Genomic DNA, 17407 nt, shown 5'->3' on the forward strand with positions numbered 1-17407 from the left:
GAGAAAAGAGGGATGAAAAAACAAAGAGGTGGTGACACAGTACAACAAACTACCACACTGCAGGGACATACAATTACATACATCAACATGTGTACACGCCCATCCCAGACTTGACAGTGAAGCGTTGAGCTGAATGCACATGCAGGCCATGTGTTAAATAAGTTGCCTACAATCATTGGTCCTTCTTCCGTCTGTAGCCCCACCCCTCCTCCCCTGTCCAACCAACCGCTAGCCACAATCCCACCAGTCGCCATGCCGTTTGCCTCCCTCCTCAGCCAGCACCTGTGTGTCTTAGGCTCACAGCTGGGTCAGCGATTGCTTTTCATTCTTAATCTGCTGGCATTACTCTGCTGTCCCTTTGTATTTTTGTGCATAGCTTTGTTTTGATCACACACACTGTGTTGATATTAGGTCGCCACGTCTGAATTTTAATGAGGTGGTGCACTCTAAACTGCAACTAAACATGCAGGGGGGGTTTGTCTGAGTGCATATATGCCCGATGGGGCGAGGAGCTCCCTCGGGAATCCTGGTCTATAAATAACTCCCTCTGTGTGATCCATGATCTTAGGCTGATCACAGGAGAGATGGGGGGGGGGGGGGGGGGGGGGGGGGGGGTGAGAGGAAGGATGGAGGGAGGAGCAGAGTCGTGGATAGATGGGTGCAGAGAGTGATGGATGAACAGATGAGGGACAGAGAAGAGAAGGCACATTTCACCAACCGTGATTGTGTCAGTGTTTGGAGTGTTCAGTCAGATTTCACATCATTGTGCCTGCAGTAAGGAAACCTCACAACTCCATGGGATTTCACAATGTAAACACAATTTCCCGTCTGGAAATCAACAGAGTTTATCTTGCATCCGCCCCTCATCTTTAATGGTCCTTCATAGCTTTAATGGTCCTTCAACCACCACACATTTACAACACATTTAGAACCTACTGCATACTGTTATAAATGACCTAGTTGTCAGTAACAGATAATGCCATTACCAGCCACAAAAGCGACTCTGGTACTGTTTTCACTGTTCAGTCTGTGTTTGAGTCTTCATGGGAAAATGTGATCCTCGAGACCCTTGCTGTAGTGTTTAGAAGTCTGTGGATAAGATACAGTTCAGAAAAATTACAGGTGTGTGTGTGTAGTTGAGATGAAGGCTGAGTTTGAAAACGGGTGTGGTCCGAGCATGCAGGCTGCATTAGAGGTGTAAAAAAAGTTTGGGAAGTCTGGTCTCCCCCACTTTACGCCACTGACTCGATAACCATGAAAGATGCAGTCACAACACTTTACAGGTGTGTAGCTGAGGTCAAAATGAATGCAGGGTTCAATGATGGGTGTGGCTCGATGCAAGGGTTGCTGGAAGTAGGGGGACAGAAAGTTGGGAATGTGCCATTGCCCCCCCACTTCATGCGTTTGGCGTTGTGGGGGATGTGATCCCATCTCAAGATGGCCTCTAGTTTTTATTTAGTGACATTTTAGACACGCAAAGTGTTTATGTGATGAATCTGTTAATAATCACATATTGTATGACTTGTTAGCCTGCATTGGGACTTGTTTGGCCATACCTGCATCAGGAATGTTTGCATTATTATGTCCGCTGCTGTCAGGGTGAGTCAGCTTGTACATGTGCCTTTCCTCCCGTTGGCTCGGCACCATTATCTCATGCCACATGCAGTGCCATCCTTGTAAGCTGGGCTAATTACTTCACAGGTGCCTGCATCCTGCTGGGTGCTGTATGTCGCCCTGTTTATGTGCTGCCATTCACAAAGCTTTGCTTACTCATTGCCATATTTCATGCTTCGGAGGACTGTTTTTCAGATGGCTGTTGTTGTTTCTTTCATACTGTGATCCTGTAGTCATGTCAGCTTGACCAGGAACTGTCAGTCAGATGTGGCCCAGATGTGTTTCCTTTAAAATAGCATAAAGCAATTACCCAGAGCAGAATTGTGTAACCAACAAAAAAACAGCAATTATGTGATCGATAAACGTTGATTTTTGAAGAATCTCAGAAACAACTCCACACCACAAAACATTTGTTCCCAAGGTTTCTCACTTTTGTTACATATTGTTAAATGTCCCAAAAGATGACACCATAGAAGTAAAAACAAAACATTCATCAGGACACTGAAATAACTTGGAATGGAAAAAAGAGTGGTTCAGTTGAAGGTTATTATGGCTGGCTGAAACTAAACTAAAAACTAAAAGAAGGCTTAGACAAAAACTAACTGAAACAATATTGTGTCCTTACAAAAAAAAACAACCAAAAATAAATGTAAAATATATATGTTAAGGAAATGTCTAAAGTTTTAGTCAGAACAAGCATGAGGGGTGTATCGGTTTATTAAGACAGAGATGTCTACATGACAATGAGTTGATTGCATTCACAAAGTGTTGTGTTGTAATATACAGGGTGTTCCAAAAAATGTGAACACTTTAAATAATTGTTAAGAAGTTATTAAAATTCATTACATTTTCAAAATGTAACAGCATTTACAAACATAATTTTGTTGTTTTGTCACCGCCTGTCAAACTGACATTCGTTCTGATCCAGACACTGTTGACAACGCGAAGCAATGGAACCGCACACATCACAACACAATTCCCTTGGTATTTGCGTGTATTCACGTTCAATAGTTCAGTGACTGTTGCAGGTCTCATAGCATAGACCTTGTCTTTTAGGTATCCCCATATTATATATATATATATATATATATATATATATATATATATATATATATATATATAATTTGAGTTATCAGCTGCTAAAGTGTGTATACTGTACATGTTTTTTGGACACCCTCTTTATTCTGAATTTCTTAATTCTTGCCCCTGACAAATACCCCATATTATAATTATTATAATACTAAAAACTAATTAACACTGAACTATAACTAAACATTAAACGAACAAAACTAAACAGAAAAGAGCAAACTCACTCACTGGAAACTAACTGAAACAAAACTGAATTGAAAAATGAGATAAAAACAGAAACTACCTTAAAATACAAAGCTCTAATAACTCCGGCTCCGGTCTTGGCTGTAGTGTTGACACATACAGTAAATATGCTCCATGAAATGGTTTAAGTTCCTGAATGCCTCTTTGTGCAGCTGACGTCACATCCTGCATACAGCTAAGGCACTGAGTACAGTGTTAATGTGCCAGCAGCCAGTGTGGTCAGCCTCTCCAACAGCTGGTCTGAGGAGTGATTACACCACCTCCCTCTTCCTCTTCCTCTCCATCTCCAACTGTCTCCATCTGCAGCCCCTTAACAAAGTAAACAAGTGGCTTCAAGAATCTCTTTTTCTGCCATGCCAGAATAAAGTTTATGTGCACATCACACTGCACATGGAAACACAGTATGACACAGGTATACAAAAAGGATTTTTTTTGTAGATGCAGTTTTATTTATTTTGTGCACTCGCCTGTTTAATGAAACTGCTTGCATCTGGGTAGGTGTAGTGGTGCAGCCTAGTTAGTTTTTTTCAGATCAGGTGACACCCTTTGGCATGAGGTTAGAGCTGCATTTCCATTTGCTCAGGTCACCTCCTGTCACAGACACACAGAGTAGTTTTGGTTTTGACTTTAGTTGACAGAGGCGCTCACTCCGACCTGTTTAGCTCATGAATCATGGTTCTGCACATCACCCTGTTTATAAATAGATCATATATTTTAGTATGAGCATTTATAGTAGATGCTATGGCGGTATTACACTACATAATGCTCACATGAACAAATATTTATTTACTCTTTTTCTCCATCTTTTACACCTGCCTTTGTCCAGCAGCTACTATTGTCTGGATGGGCATTCTTTAGTAAACCTTTTGTGGGCTCAAGTTTACTCTGGGTTAATAATGTGTGTGTAAAAAGGCTGCTTGGATTTTGTTGTTGCTTGTTAAAGCTTGGAAGCAGAATGTGTACAATTTTAATTTGTCGTTTGGGGGGTTGAGGCCCCATTTGTCTGTCAAAACAAACAGCCTCTGTGAAGCCCAGCATGTTTAGAGAGTAAGGCACTTGGGGAACCATACATAAATAGTGTGGGGTCAGGAGCGAGTGCAAGGGTCACTCCAGGGGTCGCCCAGGGCCCAATTTAGAAGAAATAGCGATGGTCAGTCTTTCTATTCTATAGTCTATGGGAAAATATATCGCAGAAAAGGCATTAATTGAAGTGATGATCCATGCACGTTAGGCGGTGTGGTGCTATAATAGCTGGCACCTAGGGGCCCTTAGAATGGGTCCTATGGGTACCGCTTGATTTGAAGCGCACTGACCCCAAAAAAAAGGTTTTGTTTGTTCGGCCTTGATGTTTGTTTACTATATGTGTGTGTAAACAGTTGACAGGCATGTGGGTGTACAGTGAATGGGAGAGGTGGTGGGCTGAGGGTTCATCATGGTAAACAGTGAAAGGCTTTGTTTAGAATTGGTTAACACGGATGATTGGTACAGAGTGCCCAGAGTGAGAATAACAACAGTGTGCCTCACTTTCTATACACTTGTTTATCTGGAAGTGACAAACATACAAGTTTGTAGGTCAGAGGTGCAGGAATCAACAGCTTCCTCATCAGTACACGCCTGACCTTTCCCTTTGAATGTTGTATTTATTTCTTAAACTGCTTAATAAAATGTTGATAAAAGCAGCTGAGTTTTATTAACATCAAGAACAGTTTATAATCGAAACGTGAGCTGGATTCTTCCCTGAAATCCAGAAATAAGGCCCTCACATTCCTCTGTCTTTTCAAACATATGAGTCCAAACAAAAAACAGTTACATATAACGTCCAGCTTTCAGTCCTCACAAGTACGGTATAGTGACACATTGCACACACATGTGCACCAGTGAAGCACCAGCATGTCTGGCCCCCGGCCACACCCTTTCTTCTCTCGCTGCTGTCCCGTTGGGTGGTGTTAAGTTTCCTCCCCGCAGTCAAAACCTGCCCGGTACCAAAGATGCCATTGGCTATCTCAGCAAGTAACTGCAACTCCATCGCCACCTCATTGGTCACTGGGGATGCCAGGACATCCTTGATAGGTCGGAGACGCTCTCCACTAGTTTTAGGGCATTGATAACTGGCAGAGGGCTCAGCGTGGTGCAAGGTGGTTCCCTACAGAGCACTTATTGATCAGAAAGGACTAAATGATACACACAAGGTTTTGTTCCTGAGTTCAGATAGCAAGCACATATTGAGAATTTATGTAGTTGCATGCTTTTGAAGATTTTGTCATGCAGAACCTTAAAGCTGTAAATGATTCTTGTTCAGTTTTCTTATTTTTTGTAACACACAGCAACTAAAAATAGACATCTGGTTTACCTTACTTTAATTGGTTTAACTTGATAAAGCTCATGTTGCAACTGTGTCGGAAGCAATGCCAGTTTTGGACAGAAAGATGAAGCCTGCACGCCACATCCCAGTTATATATCAAAGCTTTAAATTTGGCAAAGATTTTGTGCATTTCTTTTTTTCTTCTTCCCCTGATGTTGTGTCAGGTTCTACTACTGTTTGAGTGTAAGCTGCTGTGTTGTTTGCTTGTTTTGAAGAAATAATCTGATCGCACTAATACTCCGGTTTTTGCATGTCAACCATGTCGATGGAGGGATGTTTGCTCTTAGTATCCATGTTTCGACAGCGCTACAGGCCTGTACTACTTCACCGGATTATTCAGTTAAGCAGAATGAATGTTGCAGATTTAATGTAACATAAGGGACGTAAGAGAAACAGTTGTACCAGGCTATTTAACTGTTTTTGTGCGAGGGAAGGCTTCAGTGATATTTTAACTTTTGGTCATGACATTTGTAGAGCTCATACCTGTGACCTTTGTTTAGTCGAACCCTGTGTGTTTGTGCAGTGCCTATGTAGACTGTGACAGATACAGATTGTTGTGGCCATATCGTCGTCTACATCCTCTCAGATGTTCCGATGGCACCGGGAATCCATCTTCTTCAACATCACACACGACTCTGCCTTCTCTGTAGACAATACACAGGGAGCACATGCAGTACGCTGTCAGCATTGCACTTACAGTAAGCAGAATGTAGTGTTCACCTATACACAGTCAAAGTGGAAACACATTTACACAAATACACACAGTAAGTCTGTATGCGTGTCAGCAAATCCCTGCTGCGAAACTCATGTCGCAGGGGGATTGTTTTTGCTCTCTGCTGCCATGTTTCATCATTCTTCCCCTGGTGTGTGCTATTTTGTCCTCTGCGTACAGAAAAGTGTGCGTAGAGGGTTTCTCTGAGAATGATGTTTGTACGGATGTGTGTTAAGAGTATTTTGATGGAGGCTTCATTTACACATTGCTCCCACCACAGCACAGAATGTCACTGATGATCCACGCTTTCTAAATTACAGACACAGTTTATGTTTTTAGTGTTTTGCTAATGCTCTTACCAAATCCATACTACTCTAAAACAGGCTTAAGTCCCTAGTTTGCCAACAACCAATACAGTGTGTAATGCTGAGTGCAACAGTCAAGGCTGCAGTGCCCAGACAGATGATGTAACAAGTGTTCATATGTCTTATTTGGATCAGAGAGGACAGGGTATTTTGGCTGCTATCAAAGGATATTAAACATTTTGGACTTTGAGTTAATTATTCAATTGTGCTAAATATTCTGAGAAGAAAATTACATGAATGTTCTTTAATAATTCCCTCAGGAGACTGGGCTTTTAGCCGTGTTGAGGATATTCAACTCTACACTGCAGTTTCATTTGTTTATATAAAAAAGATTGGCAAGCGTGTGTTCTCAACTCGACTCGCTTTTTTTGGTTTCCTGTTAGCTAAAGTTGTGGAGTATACCTGGTACCTGATACTGAAGTTGAGTTTTGTGTGTCTGTTTTGGAGATGAAAGAGAGAGAGGAGTGTTGAGTTGCAGATGAAAACCCAACATTTCCTGATTTAGCTGCCTCGTAATTAATGCTTTTAGATAGCAAAATAACAGGAGACTTATATTAGCTCCAGAGCCCCAGACAGCCGGTGACAAAACATAACACCGCCGAAAGTATGAAAGTTACGTCTGTAACACAACAATCGCTCTCATATGGATGTTCGAAAATAAAAATAAATGGCCAAAACACACAGAGCTACCATAGGGCTGTAGCCCCGAAAAAGCCACTGAAAACACAACTTCAGCAGGTCAGGGCTGCAGTGGTTGAGTCAAGGTGGCATCATGCAGTGTAAAAATGTGTGCAAGACGCCATTCATTTTGTGTCTAGAAATATGCATTGTAAGTACTTTATTGCTGCTGTTCTAAACAATCTTTATCCTCTCCTCTCCTCTCCTCTCCTCTCCCTGTCTGTCCTCCTCCAGTGGACGTGAGCACGGCAGCACTGCCCATGCAGGTGCCACCAACCGCAACGACAATCCTTCCCATGGACCTGCGCGTAGTGGACCACCCCCACCACCACCACCATCACCATCACCAGCAGCCCCCATTTGGCCTTGTTCCCCAACCCCACCCTACACCGCCTGTCTCCACAAATTGTCCCGCGTCCTCCGAGCCAGGTCGCGGGCCAGTCATCAGTAAGTGGGGAGGATCTCTCTTGTTGTAATGTCTTGCGGTTAAAAGTCCTATCCTCGCTATTAACTACAAACACACCTCTGCTTCTATGAGCTCTAATGTCTTGAAAATATCCTACAGACCACCAGGAGCAGCAGCTGCAGCAGGAGCTGGTAACTCTCAAACACAAGCAACAGCTCCAGAGACAGCTCCTGATTGCTGAGTTCCAGAGGCAGCATGAACAGCTGTCGCGACAACATGAAGTCCAGCTGCAGGAACATGTCAAGGTGAGTGGATCGGGAGGGAGTCCTTCCTTGGATACAGCTACTGTAGGACTGTATTCAGCAGAAATGCACCATGGGAAGGACAGGAGGAAGCATGTGCATGTGTACACTTAAGTGATGTGAGTGTAATCTGATCTGGTGGCAGTATTTTGTTGCTTAGTCATCTCCATGGGAACCTTGGCCACAGTAAAGTTTGTGTGTGTGTGTATTTTGTGTGTAACTCACAAAAGCCTGCCTAGTGTTGCCACGGCAAAAAAAAAGTCAGCCAGTGAGGAAGATCTGAGTATGAGAATAATTTTGATGTGTTTTCTACAAATCTACTAAGTCTCCTGGTTAGCATGTAGCATACTGGACTTTGCTTGGTGATGTCATGTCCCTTAGAATAGCTTAAAAATCATAGATTATCAGTTTCTGTATTTTTTTGCTCATCCTGTTTAGTGTGCTTTACCCATCTTCTCTGTCTCCTTGTACTTTCTCCTTTCTATAGTCTTGTTTCTCTCTCCACCAGCACCAACAGGATTTACTGGCCCTCAAGCACCAACAAGAGCTGCTGGAGCACCAGAGGAAGATGGAGCAGCAGCGTCATGAGCAAGAAATGGAGAAGCAGCAGCGGGAACATAAACTCCTCCAGCTCAAAAACAAGGAGAGGGGACAGGAGAGTAAGTTGCATTCGTACACTTTTTTACTGAGAGAAATGTAAAGTGACCTACATGAGATTAGTTATGAGTATAAGTGGGTTCATGCAGCTCAATAGTGCCATGAACAAGCTCTAAATAAAGCCGTCATATCTGACCTATCATTTATTCACTTTCCATCTCCTGAATGCTGCCAACATCTGTTGTAACTGTGCTGAAGCACTGTGTCGTATTATCACAGCAGGTGTCAGAGAGACTTGGCCCCTCCAGCCCCTTTGTCACAGCACCTGTCCTTATTGCCCAGCAGTCAGAGCAGCCTGACCTCGCACATTTACCACAGGGAATATCAGAATAAGAGCGGCAAGACAAGGCCAGAGGAGCAGCCATTCAAGTGGTACACATGGCCTTGTTGTGTCATTTGTTCTCTTTTCCCAGCGTTGGTTTGTTTGGTGAAAAATATAGGAATGAAGTTAAACCAGAGAACTTGCTATATACCTTGACTTCATCCATTTATTTTTGTTCCTTTTTAAAAGATAATTTTGTTCATTTTCAACTTATTTCTGTTGCCTTGGCCACCATTGCATCTTTCATGATTACACTGTACTCACCAAGCAACTTGCTGCTGAAAACATTTCTACAACAATGTCAGAAACACAAGCTGTCAGACGATCAGACTGCCTATAAACAAGCCAGCCGTTCAGCCACATTATCTAAACCACTTGATTCAGTTATAAAATCAAAAGTGTGCCAGAAATGTTGGCAAACTGTGTACAGTATGTAACTGTAGCCGCTGGGGGAAGTCATGGAGATTAGGAAGTAGGTCTGAACTATGATGGATGTTTACAGTGGACAGTTGGGGTAATAATTTCACACTTCCCTTTTTGTTTCTCCTCCAAATAAGTTTGACTTTCCTGGGGATTTGTTTGAAATCTATCTAACTGTCTGACCGCTTTATTTTATTCCCCATAGCTTGGACTCCTTTTTATCACTGTTGTTCCCAGATCATAGCAATTTATTTGGTGTGTAAAAGCTGGGCCACACATCTCGCCTGAGCCGCACATGTGCGTCGCAGAACTTTTTCCCCCCGGTGCCCATGTTAACAGGTCGGAGCAGTTACACAGTGGCTCGGCTGGGGAACGTCTAGAGATTTGAGGGCTCCTCTACTTTGACCGCAACTTGCACACAAAATGAAATTAAATGGTCTTTTGACAGTTATATTGGCTTCATATCTGCGCTTTACTTCTATGGAAAAAAAAAATATATATTTATATTTATCTCAACACTTTTTTTTCTCCCTGTAGACAGAATCTCTAGCCTCTACTGTAGTTTACTTGCAGATCAGTCTGGTAAGTTGCGGCACAGAAAATTTAGAGAAGGTTGCCCAAGCGACTGAACCAATCAGCGTTGGTTTTGAGGCGAGTCGAAGTCAGACGGACTGAGAAACAACTGTTCAGTGTAAACAACATGGCGGCCTCCATGGATGAGATGAGCGCAGCTATCAAGCAAGCCGCTCGTTAACGCTTTTTTCTCTTGGATCCTTGTGTTGGAATATGGACCGGGCACCTGATATTGTGCCTTTATCCATAAATTCACGTTACACAAACGGCAAATATCCTTTACCAACATGTTGTTTACTTTGCCTCAACGCTCTGTTAGTACGTCATTCGCTTGGTTGATCTGATTGGTTGATTTATCTATCACCAACATAGGTGGTGATATCTAAATACTGTGAAAGTATCAAAATGCTCAATCCACAAAGAAATGCACACAGCCTGTATTCAGAAACTGTGTCTTTTAACGACCCATCAGGACTTCTGTACGGTTGTGATGTCACAACTATGCTATACTACAGTGTTGTTACAGTCACACTGACCAATCAGAGCAGACTATGTTCTTTTGGAAGGAGAGTTTAAAGAGACAGGTGCGAAAATTAAACATTTCAGAAATAAAGAGATGATTACAGGTCAATTCAGACAGACTTAATGATAACAATAATATGTTTTTGAACATTAAAGCATGTGAATATATTCTAGAAGAAACCCAAAATACAAGTATGAACCTGAAAATGAGCATCCTATGGGACCTTTCAACTTACTAACTCAATGCCTGTTGTTACACGGTTCACATTGATACTAGTCATGCAGTCACAAAATAGATATTTCATAGTAATCCTTGTAGTAAAGTTAATCAGTCAGTCAATTATGCAGGCTACAATGTATTTTTTAACAAACATATCAGCACAAGTCCATTTGAATATACTGTTAATACTTAACTGTTATTACATTTGGGTCCATAATCTTCTGCCAGTAATGTCCTTTTCCTCAACCATTCTCTGCTAGGCAGAGTGAGCCTATAGATTGACGTCTATGGAAAGAGCATTGGGTTGTAAACAGAAGAAGCTTTGTTAAGTACTGCAATAAATTGCATAGAAGGCAGTCTCATAAAAGCCAATTTCCTTCAGTGGCAAAGCGGACATATTGGGATGTCAGCACTTCCACCTGCACCGTGATTTAGTGAGCATATATTAGCTCTTGACATACTGTATTTACCACTTTCTTTCTCAAGCTTGACACATCCCCTGTTATCACTCCCTCTGTCACATTCTTAGGCAAACACACCTCCATTGTTATTCCTGTATTCTCAAAACACATTTTTATTGCCCTCTTTATTGCTCTCCTAACTCCGTTCCTCACTTTTTTGTCTCTGTCTCTCTTTCCCTGTCACTCGTCGCCACATCTCTCTCCCTGGACAATTTGTTTGTAGCTGTGAAATGAGGGTGGTAATTGAGGAGAGACCGGGAGCTGAATGTAACTCATAATGTGCGTCTTCAAGGCGAGTTGCAGCGCACGGCTTTCGTCTCTGTGGGATTTCCGTGAAACTGTGATGCAACACTATGCGCCCTGCATGTAGTTACAAACCCATTATCTGTGGAAGTATGGATGGATGTTGTTATAATTTTCATGTTAGTGTCACAGATTGGATAGTACAGTACAGTGGAGGCACTGAAGTACAACATAAATGCAATATTGAAGGAAGTGTATTTTGTATGAGGCAGAAAATAAAGCGTGTGCAAACCTTTGTTTGCTGATCTCCCCTGTTCTCTCTATCTCTCTATCAGGTGCAGTGGCCAGTACAGAGGTTAAGATGCGACTTCAGGAGTTTGTCCTGAACAAGAAGAAAGCCCTGGCTCAGCGAAACCTAAACCACTGTCTGCCCAGCGACCCACGCTTTTGGTATGGGTGAGTGTCACAGCCCACCACTACAGAAACGCTTACTGCTCGGAATGTGACTGGTTGTAAATTCTGAATTTCTGCAAAATTAAACAGATAGTTCTGGTATTTTGAAGTGGGGTTGCATGATATACTTATCCATTGTCAGTACCTACAGTAGATGGTGGTCGACACTCCCCCAGTTTGGAGAAGCAGGCAGGAGTACCAACACGGAAGCTTAGCAATGTACTGCTATGGACAGGGGCACCAGCAAAATGTATTATAGCCACATAAAAAAGGCCCTCCTGAAAAAGAAAATATCAGTTTGAGTGAATATGCATATACATATACAATATTTTCACCACTCTTTCTAGCTGTCAGTCATCATCTTTTAAGTTTACAAGGCGGAACTGAAGCTGTAATCTATGCTCTCATCAAAGCCACCGGACTTCTTTGACAAAAACAGTAATTTTACCTATCAGAACACCAGCGTTGTTGGTGTACTGCTGCCTTGATTGGTAAGTTTGTTTGTATTATTATGTGAATTTGGTGTTTTAAAAGGTTTGGAACTAACAAACAAACCAGCTGATCGAGGCAGCGGTAGACCAGCAACTCCTGTGTTCTGCACGGTAAAATAACTTTTTTTGTCAATGGAGTCTCGTGGCTTTGACGAGAGAATAGATAAAGGTAAATATATTCTGAATGAAGCATACAGTTAAACTGATATTGCCTTTTTAGGTCAATTTACTAAGTATAATACATTTGATATGATACAGTATGTGAGAGAGAGGCGGAGCTTTCTTCTACTCTATATACAACTCTTTGTCTTTGTCACCTACAGTAACTGCCTGAAATTATAAAAATGCATTCATTCTACAGCAAGCATGATATGTTTGCATTTCTTGCTTTAGAAAGCTTGAACAACAAATTATAAAGTTAACTCATATATATTAAATACTTCTACAAAATAATGCAGAAAAGCAACATTGGAAAGCAAATGAAAGATGAGATCCTTTTCTTTTTGCTCTTTCATACTAACCTTTGCGCAATCTTTAAATGTTACTTTATGATGTGCATTTCTGGTTTAATAGAAGAAAAAAGAACAAGGGTTAAAAAGAAGAGACAGATGAAACCTGTGATTCCGAAGCTATCAGATATCCACAAGCCTTTGAGTTGGTGCCTTTTTCTCATCTATGCTCAAAAGAATTTCCACACTGAGAAACTATCAAACATAAAATCCACAATGATGAGCAACATGGAAGTCCCTCATCATCGTGGCTTTACAAATATGGCAAACCTTGTGGTGTAGTGAACCCCTGTTGTGTGGTTGTCCCTGCCTGTGTACTGTAAGAACATCAACATCAACAACATTGCCGTCTCTGATAGTCTCTGCCAGTTGTCTTGAAACAGGACAGAAAATGTTGATGGAACAAGGCTTTTTTTCTGCCTGCGTTTGTAGTCGGTGATTGACAGCTGGCTCTCTTTGAGGTGTGTTTGTGTGTGCATGTGTTTGAAGTGGGCTGAGAGAGAAGACAATGGCCTCTCATGTGCTCTAAATATTTGAAGAGGCTTTAAGCAGTCGAACGTTTCTGCCAAGGCAGGAGACGATAGAACAATCGGTGAGAAAAAATGGTTTGCCATTATGGTCACAACCATCATATTTCTTTACTCTCCTACCTGTTTGCTTTCTCCTCAGCTCAGTCTCATCTTGCATCTCTTACCTCCCCCAACTTTCGGTAGCCTCTTTGCTGTCTTATGGTGAAAAGACAAGCAGCTTTGACTCTCGGCCCCCTTACTCTACTCTGTCTCTTTCTCCTTTCCACCCACGTTTCCCACTCTGCTGAGTCTTTTAAAGTGTTGACCTTGGGGAAGGAAATGGAAGCTGTCTTTGTCACTACACCTTTTATGTTTGTGCTTGTGTCTATCCGGTAATTGACCGTAGGTAGAGATCGAGCTTGGCAAGCATACATTAATAAATGTATTCATTACCTTTTTTTTTTTTAGAAAAACCCAGCACAGCTCTTTGGACCAGAGCTCCCCTCCCCAAACAGCATTGTCAGCGTACACCCATCCGATGCTGGGGACATACGACTCAAAAGACGACTTCCCTCTCCGCAAAACAGGTACACAATAGTGTCAAAGTTGTTTTTCTTCTTAGCTAATTAAGTTTCTTATTGGGTTTCAAAGCTGTCTGTGTCATGTCCAATTGATCCCATGTGTGAATACAAAAGTTCATGTGTGGAGAATTCACAGTGAGCCAGGGGGCGTGTTAATGATGTTTCTATCATGCGGCTTGTGCAAAATCGGAAGAATACAAACATTCAAGGGTGAAGAATAAGGGTCATTTACACAAAGGCAACAAACGGAAAAGTTTAACTGGAGTGACGACAGGATTTGGGAACTTCTGTCTATGAGGAATGACCTATGGGAATGACGCCAAAATTATCCAAAAATTCAAGGAATGGCGAGAGACTGTTGTCGTTTATGACCAAATCACGAACTGGCTACATGATCACTGTGTAGTTCACACCATATCCTGCTTCCTGCATGCTTTATCCAAGCGACACCCCTTGACCAAACAGAGTATTTCTAGTAAGTTGGAAAGTATGCACAGTGTCCTGTTGTGTTCTGCATGTGTGAAAGGGCAACTTTGGACAGGGTCCGTTCCTGATTAATCGGATATTGTCCAGAGTTCATATGAGAAAATCTTTTAACCAACACGTCGTTTGTGAAGCCGAAAGTGTAGAAAGGCCAATCTGACAATTTTACGAGCAGTTGTGTGCTGGACTATTTCCTTGCCAGGGCCAGCTGTTGGGCAAGGAGCAGGCTCCAGGAAGTTACTGGTTGGCAGCCAAGAAAAAGTTCTAAATTATCTTAAACCTGTTTTTTTCTTACAATGATGAATGTGGAAATTTTTGAGGATCGGAGCCTGAAAATTGATTTCTTACTTCTATTCAGCTTGTGCTTCATCATGAGGTTTAAAAATGTATTTTTTCTTTAAAGCCAGTTGGCTGTTCTCCTGTTAAATATTGAAACACACATTCAGGGACACTCCTTCACAGACATCATTGATCAAACCGTTTAACAAAACAGCCCTTGACTACTCTGAGTAGTGTTCTAGGAAGCACGTAAAAACCATCAGTTCCTGCCCTCTGGATGCATCCGACTGTTATTTCTCCGTCCTTCAGTCCAAGTCAAGTATGGCCAAGTTGTGATTGTTCACTTAGCGTCCACAGCTGCTTAGGCAGTATCGCTGCCTGCTTTCACAGCTGGAGGCCAAGCTCTGTGTACTCTGCACTCCTGCCCACCTGCTGTGAGCTGGAGGCAGGAATGATTTATCCTGGCACACAACCTCACACAGCAAGTTTCAACTTTCAGGGACACTCACATGTAATTCAGGAATTTAGTGGGGCTGAGAAATATTCACAACTTACAGTTCCATAGTTCATACTGACACAAAGTACAGCAGGCACTACGGCACAACATCCCTGTGCATACATCAAGAACACTTTAGGCGAAACGGAGTTGAAGGCAGTGTTCTTTGTGTCATTTGTGAGGAGAATTTACTGACATGCGCATGCAGGCTATTGAGGAACTGTTGTGTCAACAGTGAGCAGACATTAGATCAGATTAGACGGGCAGACAGAGATGAACTGCGTTCAAGAGGAAGAGAGCGACAGTGGTCACCACAGTTGTGCGCCGCTTTGACGACTGGAGCTGTCACGCATGACGTTTTTGCCTGTGGGGACCCAGTTGTGTAATACATGCGTGTAAATTCTAAATGTATGTTAGGAAGCGAGGCCAGACATACAGTTTATTACAACAGGGGCTCATTGTCCAAGTCTGTGAGGCTCTGTGATAATGGAGAACACAGAGGGCCACTTTGAATGCTGTGGCAGGAAGTCTGTAAGGCTTTCTTGACAAATGCAGGCCTGTCATGCTGACCCCCTTTATCCCTCGCCCTTTCACACATTATCACACACACATTCCCATACCACACTAAACATTTAAACCCCGCTGGATGCCCACATATGGCATAGCACTTCCATGTTCTTTATTTAACACAGCTCTACAGTTTGACAGAGTACAGTGAGCAAGGAAGTGGATGTGTGTCTCACTCCAGAACAAGGTTATTTCCAGTTATTTGACTCAACCAAACTCTTTGGTAAAAGGCTAGTATTTTATACATCTAATCTCAAACCCAGTGGTTTTGAACCTCAAACTGCTTTGCTGTTTAGCACTTGTGTGTGTGGTGTGACAACTATTAATGGACGCCACTGGGCAAAATGTTAATATAATATGGATAGGGCTGGATGATATGGCCAAAATCTTCTATCTCGATATAGGTCATTTCATTTCTCCAATGATATATATTAGGATAAAGCATGCTTTCTGGTGATTATAGAAATTAAAAGATATGAAATAACCACATGGTGAAGCGTATTTTTGTCCTGTGGATTAAATACTTAAATTTTTTAAAAACCTAGTGTACAAAGAGCACAAGTGAAATCAGAGGAAAAATTAAGGTAATCCAGATACCCGAACAGTTCCCATGCATGCACACAAATAGTGTGATGTAAAAACAAAACTGCAATTTTCAAATGATATTCCCTGAGAATATTCCACAGCGCATTTTTTTCCGGAAAAATTTGATTTACAGCTTGTTATTATCAGTTTAGACGATATAATTGTAGATCACACTAACTTGATATATGATTTCATTACAATAGTATTTTATTGAAAGATGACCAATTATAATCCAGCCCCATATATCCATATCATGAGACATCCTATATCCTATCATCTCAGATCATAATATGACATACTTACATACATATTCCTGCTTTAAAAAGCAGCATTTCAGTAAAATAATGTCATTTTTCTGAACACACTCGGCTGTTCTTTCTGTTCTATTATTTCCTTTTACCCGCTTACTGATGATAAAAAGATCTCATTATGTAAATATTCACCACCACATCAATAGTCGACCCTAAAATACGTCTGTCTGTCTGTCTGTCATGTATCATTAACATATGTTCTGGGAAGCTTCACTGATGAGTTTCAGCCATCTACATTATTGATTTCCATAAATCTCCCTACCTCTCTGCCTCTCATTCGAAGAGCAGCACATCTTCCCCCAGCAGGAAGCTCAGGACTCCCATCTGTCCAAACAGATGAGCAACTGATCAATATGTTTTGTATCAGTGAAGCGGTTCCTCCTCCACTTTTAATTGAAATATTAAGCACCACTTATAGAGACGTTTAATTTGGTATTGATGTCATCAGATGAGTAGAAATACGTACTTTACTGGGTTTTGTACACTTTCAGTGGCTATCTTAAAGTGTGAAAGTGGATCAGAAAGTGCAGCTACAGCGCTGTTACAGTCACACCCCAACTGCAATGACAATGCTGAGACGCTGATGCGAAAGATCCATAAACACCGACCAATCAGAGCAGACTGGGCTTTTTCAGATGGGGGGCCTTAAAGAGACAGGCGCTAAAACGAAGAGTTTGAGACAGAGTGTGAATACAGGAATATTCAGTTAGACAGGATGAGAAAAATAATGAGTTTTTTTAAACATTAAAGTTGTACTCCATAAGATTTGAGATACGTGGTTTCTAGCGGCCTCTATGGTGGTAAGATGTAGCTGCAGACGAGCCTGTTCTTTCAGATTCTCCATCTTGTCACGTTCATGGTCACTACGTTTGTTTTTTGCCCTTTTGTAAACTTCATTAAAACACATTCACCTCTCTACTTCCAGTCATTCCCCTAGATTTTACCCTCTTAAAT

The 17407-nt window shown here is 41.7% G+C and overlaps 1 protein-coding gene across 3 annotated transcripts in view; it reads left to right on the forward strand.

Moving 5' to 3' along the window:
* hdac4 (histone deacetylase 4) overlaps window positions 1–17407 on the forward strand; it is a 143403-nt gene that overhangs the window by 79112 nt on the left and 46884 nt on the right. For all 3 annotated transcript variants that reach the window (XM_083922115.1, XM_083922117.1, XM_083922116.1), the window contains 5 exons: window positions 7298–7510; window positions 7629–7774; window positions 8259–8430; window positions 11525–11645; window positions 13620–13738. In XM_083922115.1, coding sequence (XP_083778241.1) covers window positions 7298–7510; window positions 7629–7774; window positions 8259–8430; window positions 11525–11645; window positions 13620–13738 — 771 coding nt within the window. The remainder of the gene's footprint in view (window positions 1–7297; window positions 7511–7628; window positions 7775–8258; window positions 8431–11524; window positions 11646–13619; window positions 13739–17407) is intronic.

This window comes from Echiichthys vipera (genome assembly GCF_963691815.1).
Source record: "Echiichthys vipera genome assembly, chromosome: 10".
Lineage (NCBI taxonomy): Eukaryota > Metazoa > Chordata > Actinopteri > Perciformes > Trachinidae > Echiichthys > Echiichthys vipera.